The sequence below is a fragment of the Lissotriton helveticus genome, chromosome 2_1 (assembly GCF_964261635.1).
Source record: "Lissotriton helveticus chromosome 2_1, aLisHel1.1, whole genome shotgun sequence".
In the NCBI taxonomy this organism is placed as follows: domain Eukaryota; kingdom Metazoa; phylum Chordata; class Amphibia; order Caudata; family Salamandridae; genus Lissotriton; species Lissotriton helveticus.
The window spans coordinates 1,465,658,526-1,465,675,156 of NC_136059.1; the positions used below are offsets into that span (position 1 = coordinate 1,465,658,526).

The 16,631-nt window shown below is 43.5% G+C and overlaps 1 protein-coding gene across 1 annotated transcript in view; it reads left to right on the top strand.

Annotated features, from left to right (window-relative positions):
- The first annotated feature begins 517 nt into the window (after positions 1 to 517).
- The window catches only part of LOC144820270 (uncharacterized), a 326,975-nt gene continuing 310,861 nt past the window's right edge, over positions 518 to 16,631 (top strand). The window contains exons 1-3 of the mRNA XM_078677859.1: positions 518 to 575; positions 6,622 to 6,757; positions 15,411 to 15,450. Of these exons, the coding sequence (XP_078533985.1) occupies positions 518 to 575; positions 6,622 to 6,757; positions 15,411 to 15,450 (234 nt within the window). The remainder of the gene's footprint in view (positions 576 to 6,621; positions 6,758 to 15,410; positions 15,451 to 16,631) is intronic.

The following is a 16,631-nucleotide window of genomic DNA, read 5'->3' on the forward strand; positions in this document are numbered from 1 at the left end:
CTGCGTGTATTTACCCACTATCAAACTGAGATTAAGGGCCTGTTCTACCGTTCCGAACCCCTCTCGGAACCCGAATTGGAGGTCGGAAATGATGCCGCTCTCCTCACCCCACTGCTGGAGTCGCTCTAGGATTACTCTCCCCACAACTTTACCGATCGAGTCCAGCAATGAGATGGGGCGATAGCATTTCACGTCTTGGCGGTCCCCTTTTTTGAAGATGGGGACCATTATGGACTTAGTCCAAGAATTCAGGACTCCCTCATTTGCAACGGCTGTGCATACTCTTGTGATAATGGGTGCCCAGAGATCCAGGTTATATTTGGGTCCATTGCTTCTGTTTATATTTGAAGAAGTCCACTGGGACCCCATCAGGCCCTGGGGCTTTCCCTATTTTGCTTGATTCTAAGGCCACTAACAGGTCAGGTATATCAAAAAGGAGCGAAATTGGATATTGCACTTTTGGAAGCGTATTTTCAAGTTCATCGACGTTTGAGTTATTTTTAAAAATCTTCGAGAAATGAGCCACCCATGTGCTTTCATCTATGGCTACTTCAATCTTGGGGATGTTATTGTCGGTAAGATAAGGAGCCCTGACCTTTCGACAGAAAGGCTCGCTATTTTTTTAAACAGCGCTCTTATGCAGATCTTCCCAGAGTTTCTGTTTCAGTTCTTTAATTCTTAGCTTACGTTCCCCGGTGTATTGGCGTCTAAGAAGTTGAATCTGTCCCATCTCCCTGGGTTTATTTTGTAGGGCAAGTTTTAATTTGGTAAGGGCTGTAGTACAATTATGGTTGAACCACCCTTTCTTAGTTGTGTATTTGGACGTTGCTTTAGACGATAATAGTTCCTTGATTTTCTCTAGGATTTGTTTAAAATTTTTTAGGACTTCTTCATGGCTTGCCGAAAGGTCTAAGCATTTTATTATATTTGGGTAAGCAAGCTCGACCAATTTCTTTGTAATTTCGCTAGGGTTTATTTTTTCCCATTTAATAGAATAGCCATTCTGTTTTCCTACCTCTAGGTTGTTCTGGGCAAGAGTGTTTGCTATAACTGTATTTTGGGGGTTATAAATAGGTAAATGAAGGTGCATCCTCAGCGCAGAGTGGTCGCTCAATGAGTTTTCAATGACCTGGAAATCTGTGGCTATATCTAATAAACCAGGAGATAGGAAGATGAAATAGACTGTTGTTTGGTGACCTCTACCCACATAGGTCGGACTAAGAAAATTTAAGTCCGCACTTGGTTGATTAGCGATTGCAGATCCAGGTCGGAGAGCACGTTGTTTAAGGCATTCCCCGCTTTGCTATGCGTAAAATGCACTAATGGCGCCTCATGTTCGTCCACAATCCCACAACAGTGTAAATTCGCCAGTGGGCATGGATGAAGGTTGAAGTCTCCTCCCCATAATGGATGAATTGCCCCATGTCTACCTTTCCATTGATAGTGTTGACTTAATCTCTCCTTTAGATTTCTAAGAAGAATCATAAATTGATCTTCCTGTAGATTGTTATAAAGGTTAGTCAAAAGAATGGTCTCCTTGTTTGCAAAGGTAAAAGTGAAAGAATTTGATAATTAGGATCAGAATGGATAATCGATACTTTTAAATGATTCAAGGTGTTCGCTATGTACGTAATTAGCCCACCTTTAGGCCTACCTGTTTTACTACTCAGCGCTGGGATGAAATACGTTTTGTATCCTAATAAATGAAGCTCTGTTGTTAACCATGACTCCTGAAGGCAGAATATTTTATACAGTTCTAAAAAGTTTTGGGCCGTCCCATCCTCAATCTTTGAGCGCAGACCCGCTACGTTCCAGAAGAGGATGGGTATAGGATGTGTGTCATCTTTTAATGCTACTCCTTCTTTAGGTGGCGAGGGGGTGCTTATTTTCGGGATGAGGTAGGGTAAATTGTGGTTAGTAGATTCAGTTCCAGTTGATGGTCAATCGACCATTTCGAGTCCACTGAATCTATTAGACAGCGGTATATTATACCATGATTCCCAACGGGGTGGGTCTCTATGTGCCATCCTCGGTATGTGTGGCCTCCATTCTTCCCAACCTCCGCCCTGGTAGCGTGGTCCCACTGACTGCCAAGAATTATCTTGCTCATAATGTCTGGGGCCCCCGTGATATCTGCTATTTGGAAAATCGACCTGTCGTGGAACTTGTGCAACCCAAAGAGGATCATAATCCTGGGCGAAACCGTTTAATTGTCCAAAAGGATAGAAGAAGGAAAGTGGTTTAACACTGATTCCTCCATTTGCATTCGTGTCTTCCCACGAGCAGATATAATCTGCTATACGGGGATCTTCGAGGGTAATCACGATGCAATCCCCTGGGATCGTTTTTCTAGTTTTACCCACCCATGATGTTCTACGTACTGACCGGATCCTTCCATGCCAAGTCGAAGGCATGGGACGATTGGTCTGTAGCCAATGTTGTGCCTTGTTTTTCAGGGACCAACCAGGTTCCGCAATGTGGCCCACTAGCTCTGGAACGCCAGTCATGACCACTACGTAGGGTGAAGCTTCGGGTGGCAAATCGATTGGAAATCTAGCGTCCCCAGAGTTTCTGGGGGTATTTCTATAGGCTTTTGGGGCCGAGGGATTAGGGGCCGATGGTTGAGGCACCGGTGTTTTGGATGGTGCTTTGTTTGTAGTCTTATTATTTGGTGCCACTAGATTTGGCGCAGGTGTAGTTGGCGTCTGTAAATTTCCCTGTGGCTGGAGAATGGGTACCTTAATGGTTGGGTTTGGTGGATTTTTAGAAATTGGCAGGGTAGGAGTTACAGCCTGGGGTACGTTCTTTTGGACATTTGATGGTTTCAAGGCTGCATTTATAGAATTTGTAGGGAGTTGTTTTTTATTGTTATTGCCCCCTATTTTTTGAGCCCCTGCTATTTGGTTGTGTTGTGAGGATTTGACAAGCTTTGATATCTGTAGCTCAAGCTGTGCTAACCTTTGTTCTAATGGTAACAAGGAAAGTTTGAATAAGTCAGCAATCTTGTTTAACAGCTGTGAATTATCATCATCGCATGGTCCCTTGTTAGCCATTAAAGGGACCGGGGAATCCAGGTTAACGGGGGTGGGGGATTCAATCTCAATATGATGGATTTGCACAGGGACAACTAAGTGTTCTGCTCTGGTAGTTATGTCCTGTGGGGCACAAGAAATATTGTTCGACGTAGTGGAAATAGAGTTTTTTTGCTTGTTCCGTCTCTTATCGCACCCTCCCTCCTTCCCCTTGCTTGAATTCTTTCTAGGGAAGTTACTTGTGAGGGGGATTGAGGTGCTAATCCAGGTGTTCTTTCTAGATCAGAACTTAACTGTGAATCTGCAAGATGGGACACAGAAAGATCCACAGTGTTGGGCAAACTACGTCTCTCACGGCTCGCCCTCCCCCCTTCGTTTGTGTTCCCTACTACTGGTGTTCTAGCGTCAGCCAAATTACCCAAAGAAGATCTTTTGGCGAAGGCTAGATCTAGGGAAACCCTTTCTTCTATCAAAGATATGCTTTGGTCTATGAATGTGTTTGCCTTGGTTATAAAATCATCCATAGGACCAAGCAGTTTACCCACACTACCCGGGGCCTTTGTTTTATTTCCTCTGGTTACCACCATTTTACCTGGGAGGAGGCAAAGGGGGGTGAAAGTAAAAATGAAAAGGGGGTGGCCCAGTCCAGTCTCTCCAGCCCTCGAACGGCCTCAAACGGCCCGCCCTTTGCCCGGGCTTAGCCCCGGGCGCTCCCGCGCAGCGTGGTTCTCTGTTACCTAAATACGTATAGACGTAGAAGTAAGGGTGGGGCGGGGCGGTCAGGGAGAGCGGGCCAGGTGTGTCGGCCTCGGGATTGCCGGGACTCCTGGGAGATCGAGTCCCGGTTCCCTGCGCTTGCAGCCCTGTAGCCCTAGCAAACACCCGGTGCAGTATCACAGGTCCGGTGTAGCAGCTCCATCGATGCGGGACCCGCGAAGCGGGTTCCGCGAGGCGTGAAGATTAATCCAGGGAATGGCTACAGCAAAAGTCTTGATTAGCGTCCCACACGCCAGAGAGCAAACAGAGTCTTTTGAGAAGTAAGGGTGGGGCGGGGCGGTCAGGGAGAGCGGGCCAGGTGTGTCGGCCTCGGGATTGCCGGGACTCCTGGGAGAGCGAGTCCCGGTTCCCTGCGCTCGCAGCCCTGTAGCCCTAGCAAACACCCGGTGCAGTATCACAGGTCCGGTGTAGCAGCTCCGTCGATGCAGGACCCGCGAAGCGGGATCCGCGAGGCGTGAAGATTAATCCAGGGAATGGCTACAGCAAAAGTCTTGATTAGCGTCCCACACGCCAGAGAGCAAACAGAGTCTTTTGAGAAGTAAGGGTGGGGCAGGGCGGTCAGGGAGAGCGGGTCAGGTGTGTCGGCCTCGGGATTGCCGGGACTCCTGGGAGATCGAGTCCCGGGTCCCTGCGCTCGCAGCCCTGTAGCCCTAGCAAACACCCGGTGCAGTATCACAGGTCCAGTGTAGCAGCTCCGTCGATGCGGGACCCGTGAAGCGGGTTCTGCGAGGCGTGAAGATTAATCCAGGGAATGGCTACAGCAAAAGTCTTGATTAGCGTCCCACACGCCAGAGAGCAAACAGAGTCTTTTGAGAAGTAAGGGTGGGGTGGGGCGGTCAGGGAGAGCGGGCCAGGTGTGTCGGCCTCGGGATTGCCGGGACTCCTGGGAGATCGAGTCCCGGTTCCCTGCGCTCGCAGCCCTGTAGCCCTAGCAAACACCCGGTGCAGTATCACAGGTCCGGTGTAGCAGTTCCGTCGATGCGGGACCCACGAAGCGGGTTCCGCGAGGCGTGAAGATTAATCCAGGGAATGGCTACAGCAAAAGTCTTGATTAGCGTTTATACATTGAGTTACGGTGCCATGCTGTTGCTCCCCTCCCCCCCTAAGAAACTAAATGTAAACTCTACTCTACCAATCTTCAATTAAAAATGCTGCAGGGTATGGCAGAAATTCTGCAACCTTCGTGCTATTACCACCAGGCTGCTGAGTTGTGATCGACCAATCGTGATAACACATTTGCCAGTTTGGAAAATTGTCAACTTATGAAACATTTTGGAATTTTCCAAGGACTCACCAGTGACCATCTTCCTTAAATTATTACCCTTGATAATCTAATTTAAATGCTATACTTTGTTGGAGTAAGACATATGAGTCTTCTTTATAAGGGTGATTATCTTGAGTATTCTACAATATCTTGATGCCCTTCTTGATTTGCAGCCTGACTCCACTATTCCTTGTATTCGCACTTATGTGCACATACAGGTCAATGAACATTAAAGACAATGTTCTGAAAACTTTGGGAAATAGGTCTCCTTCATCATTCAGATTCTCCTGGCTCATTGTCTCTTTTTTGTTCCTCAGAAGAGTAAAAACACTCATGGATGTTAGAGCCCTCAATCAAATTAAAAAACGCTTTTGATTACCATTAATTTTGGAATAATTCATGCAAAGTTGGATCTGCGATGGCCCTTTTTACCTGATGAGTGGATGATGGCGCTCAGAACTAAGTTTGGATTCTTTTAATATTTGGTCATGCTTTTCAGGCTTTGGGAAGCTACACCATTGTTTCAGTTTATTAGGAATCAAGCCTTATGAGAATACACAGACGTTTGTGCTGTGGATTACATAGATGATATTTTGATTTATTCTAATTCAAAAGACGAAGATATTGAACAAGTTGGATCAATGCTGCATTGTTTAGGAGACATCAATTTGTATGAGAAACTAGAAACATTTGTCTTTTAAGCATCCACAGTGGAGTTTTTAGGTCGAGCATCAGCGTGCAGGTGCTGTCTGCAAGACCTGGTGCCATCGCTCATACTGAGTGTAATCCCGCCTGCTGCTTGTCATTCGGTTACTCCTGAGTCACACGCAACATTTTTTGTGCAGTGGGTCTCCGCCTTTCACCCTTGTCTTTCTGGGAACCAAAATGTTTCCAAGTGGAACTTAACCCTGTACTGTGCTATCCACTGCCATCTCCTGCAGGAGGGAAGTGAACGGCACATGTAAAGGTGCACGCTGTTAGGGAAGGGCCTCTGCCATCCGCACAAGCCCATGTGTTCAAGGAAATCGAGCAGCCTCAGCTGAAGAAGAGCTGACCAAAATATATTCTTGTGCTAGTGCTGTGTGTTCTGTGTGTGCATGTGTTTCTTTTAGTGTGAATGTTTGGGGTCCTGATTCACAGAACTAACTTAAGACAAAATCCGAAGCTTACTACCATTTACTCATTTTGGTATTCACAGAAGGCACTTACTCATTTTGTTATTCACAGAAGGCACTTGCTCGTCAATGAGTAAGTGCCTTCTGTAAAAACCAAAATTAGTAAGTGCCTTCTGTGAATATCAAAATGAGTAAGTCCCTTCTGTGAATACCTAAATGGTAGTAAGTTTAGGATTTTATCTTAAGTTAGTTCTGTGAATCGGGCCCAAGGTGTGTATGGGTCTTCCATGAGAATCGTCAAAAGCCACCTTCTGGTTTCCACAATTGTATCTTAGCAGTGAGATACCATTGAGAAAAAAAAAGAGAGCCTCGAGGAAGACAGCGGCAAAAAAAGTGAAAAACGAAATAAACAGAAAAAAAAAAAACCTTTCAGTTTGGATCAACAAGGGAAGCCTGCAAGCAGCCGACTTCATCGCAGGCTCGGCGGCCAGAACCAAAGTACACCTACCTACACCAGATTTCCCTGATCGATTGCGTTCTGGCGGCTCCTCTCGTTTACAGAAAACAAAGTAAGTTAAAGTTAAAGAAATAAATTAACTTAACTTAACAGCAAAGGGGCAGTGACTGAAGCTTATATTCAACAAACATCACAGTGCGTTCTACATTCGGCGTCCGGCGTCCAGGACCCAGGCTCTCTCCTCGTCACACAGGGTGTCTCCCGACCGGCGTCAGCCAGCCGCCATGTTCCCTGCACTTCTCCACATCGTTTTGGAGTAAGAAGGCAACCCAGCACCCAGTCAAATATTTAAAGCTGCAAATAACTGGGACTCGAAACAACTTTAAATGGAACGGCTCACTTTAAAATGGAAATGTTCGTCTTTATACTGGCTAGAGCTCTTTTTTGTGGAATATGTACATGTAGTAAGTAATGCATGAAAAAAAGCTCCTTTTTTTTGTCAACGGTATCTCACTGCCGTATCTTACTGCTGTTTTGTTTTTTTCGATTGGGAAAAAAACTGGTGAAAATCGTGCTGCCTTGACACTCATATTTTAAAAGCCTCACTGGAAACTAACGAACCTGACGTATGGGTCTAGATTTTGTAAAACTCCTTCCTGCACTACCAGCCCATCGACGTGACTCCGCCCCAATAGGGTCCTGGAGCCGGGCAGCTCAGTTTTGGAGGAGACTCCGGCTTACAGCGATATATGTCGATAACATTAGAAGGATTCTTATTAAATCGCCTCCTGAAGAGGGGGCCGGGAGCGCCAATCTTTATAATCTCAGAGGTTGCAACTTGGAGATAACTAAAAGGCTTGAGGTCATTCAGTTGGTTGCAGGGAAAACAAAGAAGATTAATGTCTCCTCTTTCTGGCATAATTTAAACAAAGCCACGCTTAAAGGGTGCTTCTTAAATCAGGATGGCTGGATGGAGAATGACTCTCAGCCCCGGGGAGCAAATGTTGAGATACTACATCCAATAGACTTACCAGAAAAGGAAAGAGAGGAGGGAGAGGTACATGTCTGTCTTTCATCAGATGTTACAAAGCCTAATCAAGGAGACACCGGCTTGAACATAAAAGACCGAAGATTTGTGGCAGCAAGAAGCAGATATCGACTCCGGTCCGAACTGGAAAAACCTAAGAAGGCAGCATTCAGGAGAAAGGAAGTGATCCTCCTCGAGTGGTAACTCCTAAAACTCCGCTGAAGAAGAAAACTAAGAAATCATCCATTAAAAAGTGTGATGTGAATAAATCTCAAATAGTTCCGAAACCAGTACCCTCTTTAGGGTCCTATTTTAAAATAATGGAGCAGGTCGCAAGGTCCCAACTATTATTGACAGAGGAAGTATATCAGGAAAAAGTTGGAGTTTATAAACCTCTATCTAACTGTTTAGAGAAAGGGGGGAATGCCGCCACCTCTGACCAGCCGGGAGCGCTATTGTTGTTGGAAAATCGTTTCTCTCCCCTTATGGAGGGTGAAGAGGATCAAGAGGATCAGGAGGGTTTGGGGGAGACACCCCAGGTCATCTTTGGAAAAGAGGACAATGAGACTGATCAGCTTAATCTTCACATTTCAGACCATCTAGTAAGTCTTGATCTGGCCGTTCTCATGGAGGACCAGGAGGAGTTGGTGGAGATTTTCCGGAGTACCTCTGGAAAATTGGCAAACGGGGTTATTCAGCGTAAATCTCAATTTCAATCTCCTTAGAATACCACGATGTTGTCGCTCCCGCTGTCGAGTCGCAGTCTATGTTAGCTAATTCTAATGTAGCCCCCCTTGATGGTCAATTGGGGGCCTTTTTGGCCGGGTTCAGAGATGAGATGTTAGCTATATTTCTGACCTCTGAAAATAACCAGAGAGAAATCCAGGATAGGGGGGAGATCTTGGAGCAGAAGATTGATGGATTGGCTAAACGAACAGGGTCGCTTGAAGAGGAAGTGAAAGTTCTGGGTGAGGCTACCTCCACTAATCAAAGTGAGATCGAGAAGCCCAAGAGAGGGAACAAGTAACTACAGATGGATATGGAGAGATTGGAACTCCAGGCCAGAAGAAATCATATCCGTATTTTAGGTATTGATGAGAACGCTGAAGGGGGAGATTTAAAGGGATTTTTTTCTCGGATATTGGGGCAGTTACTCTCCGATCACGCGGAAATTGATTGGGCGAATGAACTTCAAAGGGTGCATAGAAATCCCTATAGATTGCAGCCAGGCACGAAAGCACCGAGGAAGATTCTTGTCGCCTTCCACACTTACACAATCAAGGAGCTTGTCTTAACCAGGGCATTAAAAGAAAAATTATCTACTTATGGAAATTGTACATATTCAATACGCTCTGATATGGGCAAAAGAACAGCGGAACGTCAGTGGCTGTTAGGCTAAAAAATTAATGAATTAAGGCTTAAGGGAGCCCAATTTCACATGAAGTTCCCGGCTATGTTAAAAGTCATGTGGAACAATAAAATTTATAATTTTCGGGATCCTGAGGAAGTTGATGCCCTCTTAAGCAAGATGTAAGATGTAAGATCTAAGAATGGGGAGTTGCGTAGAGTGTGCCTTGTCCAAAGCCTTATGGGATACAACTGTAGTCTTATTTAGAGTAATACTTTATTCACAGTAGAGGTGGCAATGTATTATGTTGTACTAGTTAAACTAATAGTGGTTATTTCTGTAAATATGTAATTAGGTGGAATTATGAGCTAGGAAGCTAGGCTCTCCTTGCTAGCACGGGGATAACTCGAATGGCGCTTGCTCCGACTGAGATAGTTGGGGGGGTTCCCTGGGGGGAGGGGAGGGGGGGCACAGGGTGTTGGGAGCATATGGGAAAAAAATAAAAAAAAATAGGGTCCTTTACCAGTCAGATTTTGTATATATGTTTGTTTAATTTGTTTCTGAAGTATAATGCCAGCGACATAGCATTCATAAGAATAAATGGCTAAAGATCTAGTAAACTTAATTTCATGGAATGTCAATGGGGTGATATCCAGAAAAAAATTGGCCCACATTATGGAGTTTCTGAAACAATCTGAGGCTAATATCATATTACTGCAGGAAACCCATTTGGAAGAGCAGGAGTGTTTGAATATGTTTAAAAAATGGTCTTGGTTCCAGGATATTGCTAGTTCGAAACAGAGAGGTAGCCCAAAAGGGGTTGCTATTATTGTAAGAACTAATTGTAGTATTAAATTGGAAGGACATTCTACGGACTCGTCTGGGAGATGGATAATTGCTAATATCAAAGTTCAGAATAGGACTATGGTATGTGTGAGCTATTATGGCCCGAACCAGGATGGCCCAGATTCTTTGACTGATCTTGAGGCCGCACTTTTGTTAGTTAATGTACCAGTAATTATTGGAGGGGATTTTAATTTAGTTCAGTGCCCAGATGTAGACAGGACTTCGAGGTCAACCTATAAGACCCCTTTACACTCTATGAATGCACTAAAAAATCTGAAGCATGAATTCAAGACCACTTGCCTGCTGCACTTTCTGATCATTCTGCTGTCCTATTATCCCTTAGATTACAAAGAAAGAGAGGAGCCCTAAGATGGACATTAGATCGGACGATTTTACTTGACGAAGCAGTTCAATCTAAGTTATGTCAGGAAGCAGTGATATTTTTTCAGGTTAATTGTGGGTCAGCGAAGTTACAGGTTATCTGGGACGCCTTTAAGGCATTTTTAAGGGTAGAGATTACTTCTATCATGATTGGGAAAAACCGTACCCACAGAACGAGAGAAAAGGCCCTTCTTCAAAATATCCAGATTAAAGAGCAGGAATTACAAAGGGCCTCCTTAAATTCCTTTTTTAGGGTACCACTTCTTACTAAGGAGTTAGAGAATCTTCAGGCAGAATATAAGAGCTACTTGGAAAATATTTTAATAAACACGTGGAAGGTTAGCAAACTTCAAAACTTCTCTTGTGGGGAAAAGAGTGGTAGGCTGTTAGCTTGGAAGGCTAAAACAGACAGAGCCCGGAATCAAATTAATAGTTTGAGGGAGGGTGCCACGGGTCAGATTTTATTAACTGATTTTGAAATTGGGGCAGAAATACTGAGATATATGGCCAAATTGTATTATGAGGAGATTGACCCTGAGGTAGGAAAAATTGAGGAATTTTTGGAAAGTGTAGAGCTCCCATCTCTCACAGAGGACCAGGCTTTTTTTTTAGCTGCGGTAATAACGGAGGAAGAAATTCGCGCACAGCTTAGGAAGATGGCAAAAGGAAAGACAGCGGGCCCAGATGGCCTTCCAATAGAGCTATATTTAATATTGGAGGACAATTTGAAAGTAATACTTAAAAACTTTTTGCTAACATACTGAGGGATGGGCATGATCCTCCGGCATCATGGGATGAGGCAACGATAGTCTTATTTTTAAAGCCAAATAAGGACCCTCTTGTCGCCGAATCGTATAGACCTATATCCCTTTTGAATACAGACTATAAGGTGTTTATGGCAATATTGGCGACTAGGGTTGCTAAAATCCTAAAAAATATTATTCATCTTGACCAAAGGGGATTTATTCCCGGTAGACACCTTAATGACCTTACTGCTAATATGTTGGGAGTAATCGATTTGGCATAATGTTATAATCTTCCGTTAACTATGGTGGCAATTGACGCTGCCAAAGCATTCGATCAAGTACACTGGCCTTATTTATGGGCATCCTTGGAAAAGTTTGGTTTCCCTAAGAAATCTATTAAGTCCCTCCAAATAATTTATAGAGCCCCCACAGCTGCAGTGTTAGTTAATGGGCAACTAATTGATCCGTTTAAGATTATGCGAGGGACAAGGCAGGGGTGTCTGATGTCCCTGCTGCTCTTTAATATTTATATTGAGCCATTTGCAGCACCTACCAGACAAGACCCTACTATACTCCAGTTCAAATACCACGACTTTGAGGCTAAATTAGCATTAAATGCAGATGACTTAATTTTGTATACAAGAAATCCTGCACATTCTATCCCCACGCTCCTTGCTAGTGCTTAGACTTATGAATATGTCTCAGGTTATAGTGTGAACAGGGACAAAACAGAAGTAATGGAGTGGAATTTAGCATCCGCGACTTCGGGGGCCATATCGCAAATGCTGGATCCAGTATGACTCATGGGGGTAATTTGAAGGTAAGGAATCCATAACTTATCTATGTCTCTTACAGATATCGTTGCTGAAGGTAAGTAACTTGTTCAACAGGTCATATACTGAGGCTAAGGAAGGTATGTCAGATTGTTGCTGTGCTGTGGCTTTGGTCTGTGCTGTAAGTGGCACTTTTGAGATTGAGTCGAGTCTTGGCCCTCATCCGATTGTAAAATGGTTGGCTCGGCTGAGGGTGTAAACTGATGCATCATGTGATCCCAGTCCAAGGCATTAATATCATCAGCTTCTTTCTTGATTCCACCTGTGTCATTGGGAGTTAATACATAATCTGTATTAAGCTCTCACTCCTTTGTTCTCTCAAGACGTTCGCCCCATGTAAACCTTTGCATAACAAAATTGTAAAGATCTTCTACCTTAGACTCAGAGTCTGCCCTGGATATATTGGATTGATCCAGTGCATCTGATACATTTGACATTGAAAATAAGGCTTAATATGGCTCTGCAATTTCTAATTTTTGACATTATAACAAATGCTAATTTTGTAGTTCAGTTTTTTCAGCGACTTTAAAAGCTGAGGGAGTTGGAACAAGTGTTATAAGGCCAACTATCTAACCTTGATTTTGAATAGGAGCATTTACACCAGTCTGACCAATAATTTTAACTCCATTATTTTTTAACAATTCTCTATTGATAATGTTAGGCGCGTTGGCAGTAGAGGCATGAGGGGGCTATGTGCAAATGAGGAACAAAAGCAGATCCCTATTTCTGCCTAATGTTACCTTGCTGGTATTAACTTTAGTTTTTTTAGCATTTTTGTTACTTTACTAGCAGCCATTACCATGATGCCCCTCATTAGTTGAGTTTATATGCTGCACTGTTACCAGCAGGAACTAACAGTCCTTATTATCAGGTGTACATATTTGCCCATACTGAATGGCTGCAATCACTTGTTCACTCACCTCTGCCTTTGCTTAGGGTCCTTCTGAACAGCGGTACAAAGATATTCTGTCAAAGGGCAAGAGGGTTCAGTGCTGTGATTGTTTGACCCCATCTACAACACACTATCCCTATTGGTTTTGTGGCTGCCAACTTTGCTGGAAGTGACTGTTTTTTCTCCCTTAAAGAAATCTGTCATTGTCCCCTCTTGAGCCATGGCTGTTCATGGGGTGATCCCTGGGAATTTGATGTGCTGCCAACTTGGCTGACTGCAGCAGCAACAGAGGACAATGTACATGAACTCAGAGTCAGCTGTATGCCTGTGGGTTAGTTAGGCTCTTATGCCTCAACCTTGTTACCTTTGGACGAAGCTCAGTCCAGGTTATTCTCCTCAACCACCGTTTGAGAACAGCACTACACTAACTGCCGGTGTGCTACAGAGTAGACAAGTCCCACAAGCCAAGATCCAGGTAACACTGAGAAGGAGCATTGAGTGGTTCTCAGCAGTTTAACTTGTTCCTCTTTAAGCTGTTTTGTTTTGCATTTACTTTGTTTGCAGTCCTTCACTTGCTATGCTAAAAATGATTTTGGAAGGCTCTTGCTGTATACAGGTTCAGGTCCAGTTTTTCGGCTGGTCAGACCTTCTTAACACTGCCACATCACCTTGTTCTCATTATGTTGCCGTCTTCCCTGGTGAGCTCTCCTTCAGAAAATGTTGAAGTCAAGTGTGCTCCATAAAAGTAGAACTGCTCTCCCAACATAGCTCAGCCCTATCTCTATTTAACTCCAGCTCCTTAAGGGCCTGAATTGGTCTGATCATGTAATTTATTATTCCACCTGAATCTCTAGAAAGCCAAAATTGTACCAGTAAACCATAAATTATGCATCATACATGCATATTTGTTTTAGGTTTATTATATTTTTTCATTCTCAAATCAAATAAATATTTATTCTGATTAAAAAAAATCAATAAACAAGTCACACAGATAAAATGTACAAAGAATTAATAAAAACATTCATATGTAAAATTCATACAAAATGGTCTAGTACTTGATCAAATTAAATGAACAAACACAGAACACCAGATACCGAGCTAGGCATCAACTCAATAGCCAATGGGTTGAAAACATTATCAGAAGCATCAAATGGTGATAATTATTTTACAAATATTAGCACTGTTAAGGGTATAATATCCTCAGCTATTCATTTTTATATCTTAAAATGTTCAGGTATAGCAGCTCTTTCCCTCTTTAGATGGCTTAAGAAGCATAGACAGAAAATTGATAGCCTAGGTACACAATATTAGTGTTACAAACAAAATGGAAAGCATCTTTAAACTAAATTATTTTTCCATGACCGCAACATTTGTTTCCTCAGATCCCTTTAAAAGTTTCTAAAGAGTACAAAATTCAATGTAACTGAGTAGGCTTACCAACACATAGGCAGTAGGGTTACTTTTGTGAACAAACACCCAACTCTGGAAGAGCAACCAAAAAGTGCAGTGTGCCTATTAGCAGTCTTGTTAGATAAAATCTGTGTTGAATTTTTGATACTAGGGTGAGTTAGCTCTGGGCCCTTGGTTGTGTTGGGCCTGAGAGGTACAATGGCACAGTCGGTTTAACGCACTCTCTATTTTCCCTATCAGCCATCCTTTGCCCAAACAAGACTAAATTGTAACACTCCTTCCAGATCCTCAGTGTTCAATTTCCCATCCACCTTCTTTAGCAAACTGTTTACATATGCCAACCATGTTATTACGGACCATGTTTCCATTCCTGAATCTAGAAATCTTGCTATTTTGTCCCTAACCCTGAGCAGGTGTCAGAAGAGAAATACAGCATGGCTGTTTATAACTGAAAGTCAATTATCATTTCATGTGAGTGTTGTTAAGTCAAACAAGCGACAGAACATGCATTGCAGGTGCTCTCCCATGCAAGATGGTATTGTTTACAGTAGAGGGTTTGAAACCTACACATTGCTTACCATTTCTTGGCATCAGTGTCCCACTTCTTTGCTGCCTGCAAATTGGCCATCACAGGCCAAGCATCATCTCCATTCCTTCCTGTAGAGCATGGACAAAGCACTGTTTGATATAACTTAATTAGTGCCTGTATTCTGCTCGCACTGTGATTGAGGTACTATTTCCTCTTTCCCATCAGACCCATCCCTTTTTCGTTTTGCTGCACCCATCTGGTGTTCCCTCCCTCCCTCCTCCTCGAGCCTCCCTTTTGTTGCTTTTCTCCTCTCCCATTGTTGCTGCTCCCACCAAACTCTCCCACACCTCCCTTGTGTTGTTTCCCCTGCCCTGTTTTTATTTTTTCATATTGGACAGCAACGTGTCCTGCTGTGCAACATTGCTTAAAAAAATCATTATGGTGTGGTCACAGCACTTTTCTTTATTGACTTTAAGCCATGTTACACAGCAGTTCACGTTGTCATGCAACATGTATAAAAAATCTAATTGACAAAGCTCAAAAAAAGATCTGGCGTAGGCGAGGCCCATTGGCTTTGCCAATGCTTGTTTGTCTGTTTAAGCAGTTCAGCAGTCGAGTGATATATACATCTATACCAGATGTGACATTCCTGTGTCAGTTACTGCCCTATTGTGAAATAAACAGCATGTGCACATCTTTAGGTGTCTACAACTTATTATAATGATATTTTGTATCTTTTTTAATTTAATTTAGAGATGAGTCGGACGCTGACAGGCCCAGCACAAATGGACAGGTATGGAAAGAAGTATTTACACCCTATCGTGGCATCTTCTTTGAACAATGTATTTTTAACCAAATATTCCTGGTTGAAAACAATTTAGGAATAGACTTGAAATACCAGTTTAATGATCGATATAAGCACCTGTGGCTGCTCCACAATGGCAAAGGAGTGTCGCCCCACTGGCTCAGAGCCAGAAGCTCAAAAATAAAATGATATTTTATTATTGTTTTATTTGTAAGCTGCTGGCTGAGTCAGTGTGTGCAGGGAGTGGCAGGGCTGGGCTATGAGAGGGAGGAGGAATGGAGTGCTATGCGCACTTCTAAGTGCGCATGTCTGTTTGGCAGGCCATCTTAGGCCGGGCAAACAGACATGCACATTTAGGTTTCTCTAACCCCTGAGCTGAACATCAAACCAGCCTTCTCAGGCCAATCCCAATGCTGCTCTCATAGTTTGAAAGCAGTGTCTGGATTGGGTGGGGAGTCTGTCCCAGGGACAGCCAGGAGCAGCCGTAGAGTAGAGGGGCACCGAAGCACGAGGCAGCCGCAGGACCAGGTACGTTTTAAAAATGTTTTTTTTATTTTTAAAAATGTTTTTTTTAATTTAACCCCCCCCCCCCGCCGCTGCTCTGCCACCCCGCCACTGCATATTGGCAGCAGTCACAACTGCGTATACGATTTGAACAGTTAGCGATGTGGTGGTTGCCTAGCATTGGCACTGTCGAATCCCTTTTGTGAGACGTTAGGCTGCCTTTTCATGCTAGGATAAAAAAGGAGGAACTTTACTGAAGCAACAATAAAATGCTGCATGGTCTGTGGATAGTGAAGCTGATCTCTAGAGTGCATCACAGAATTCCAAGCATTGAGCAGGCAGGCGGAAGGGGAGGCCTTCTTTTTTCCAGTCTTTAACAGTTCTCTGCACTGAGCTGTTAATTGTTTCAGAGCAGTGATGTCTGCAGTCTCCTGATGCAACAACACTCAAAGTTTAATATATATTCAAGATGCTGTCATCTTACAAAAATTGTGTTCTGAGCCAGCACACATGCTCTGACACAGACCCAGTTGTGTACTTCACTGTTCACAATTTGGGGTTGTATCATGAACAGTTGCTCAAGCTCAGAGCAAAAATTTGTGTTTTCATGCTTTTGCTTGATCTGAAGTTCATTCATCTAACGATATCGAACCTTTTAACCTGTA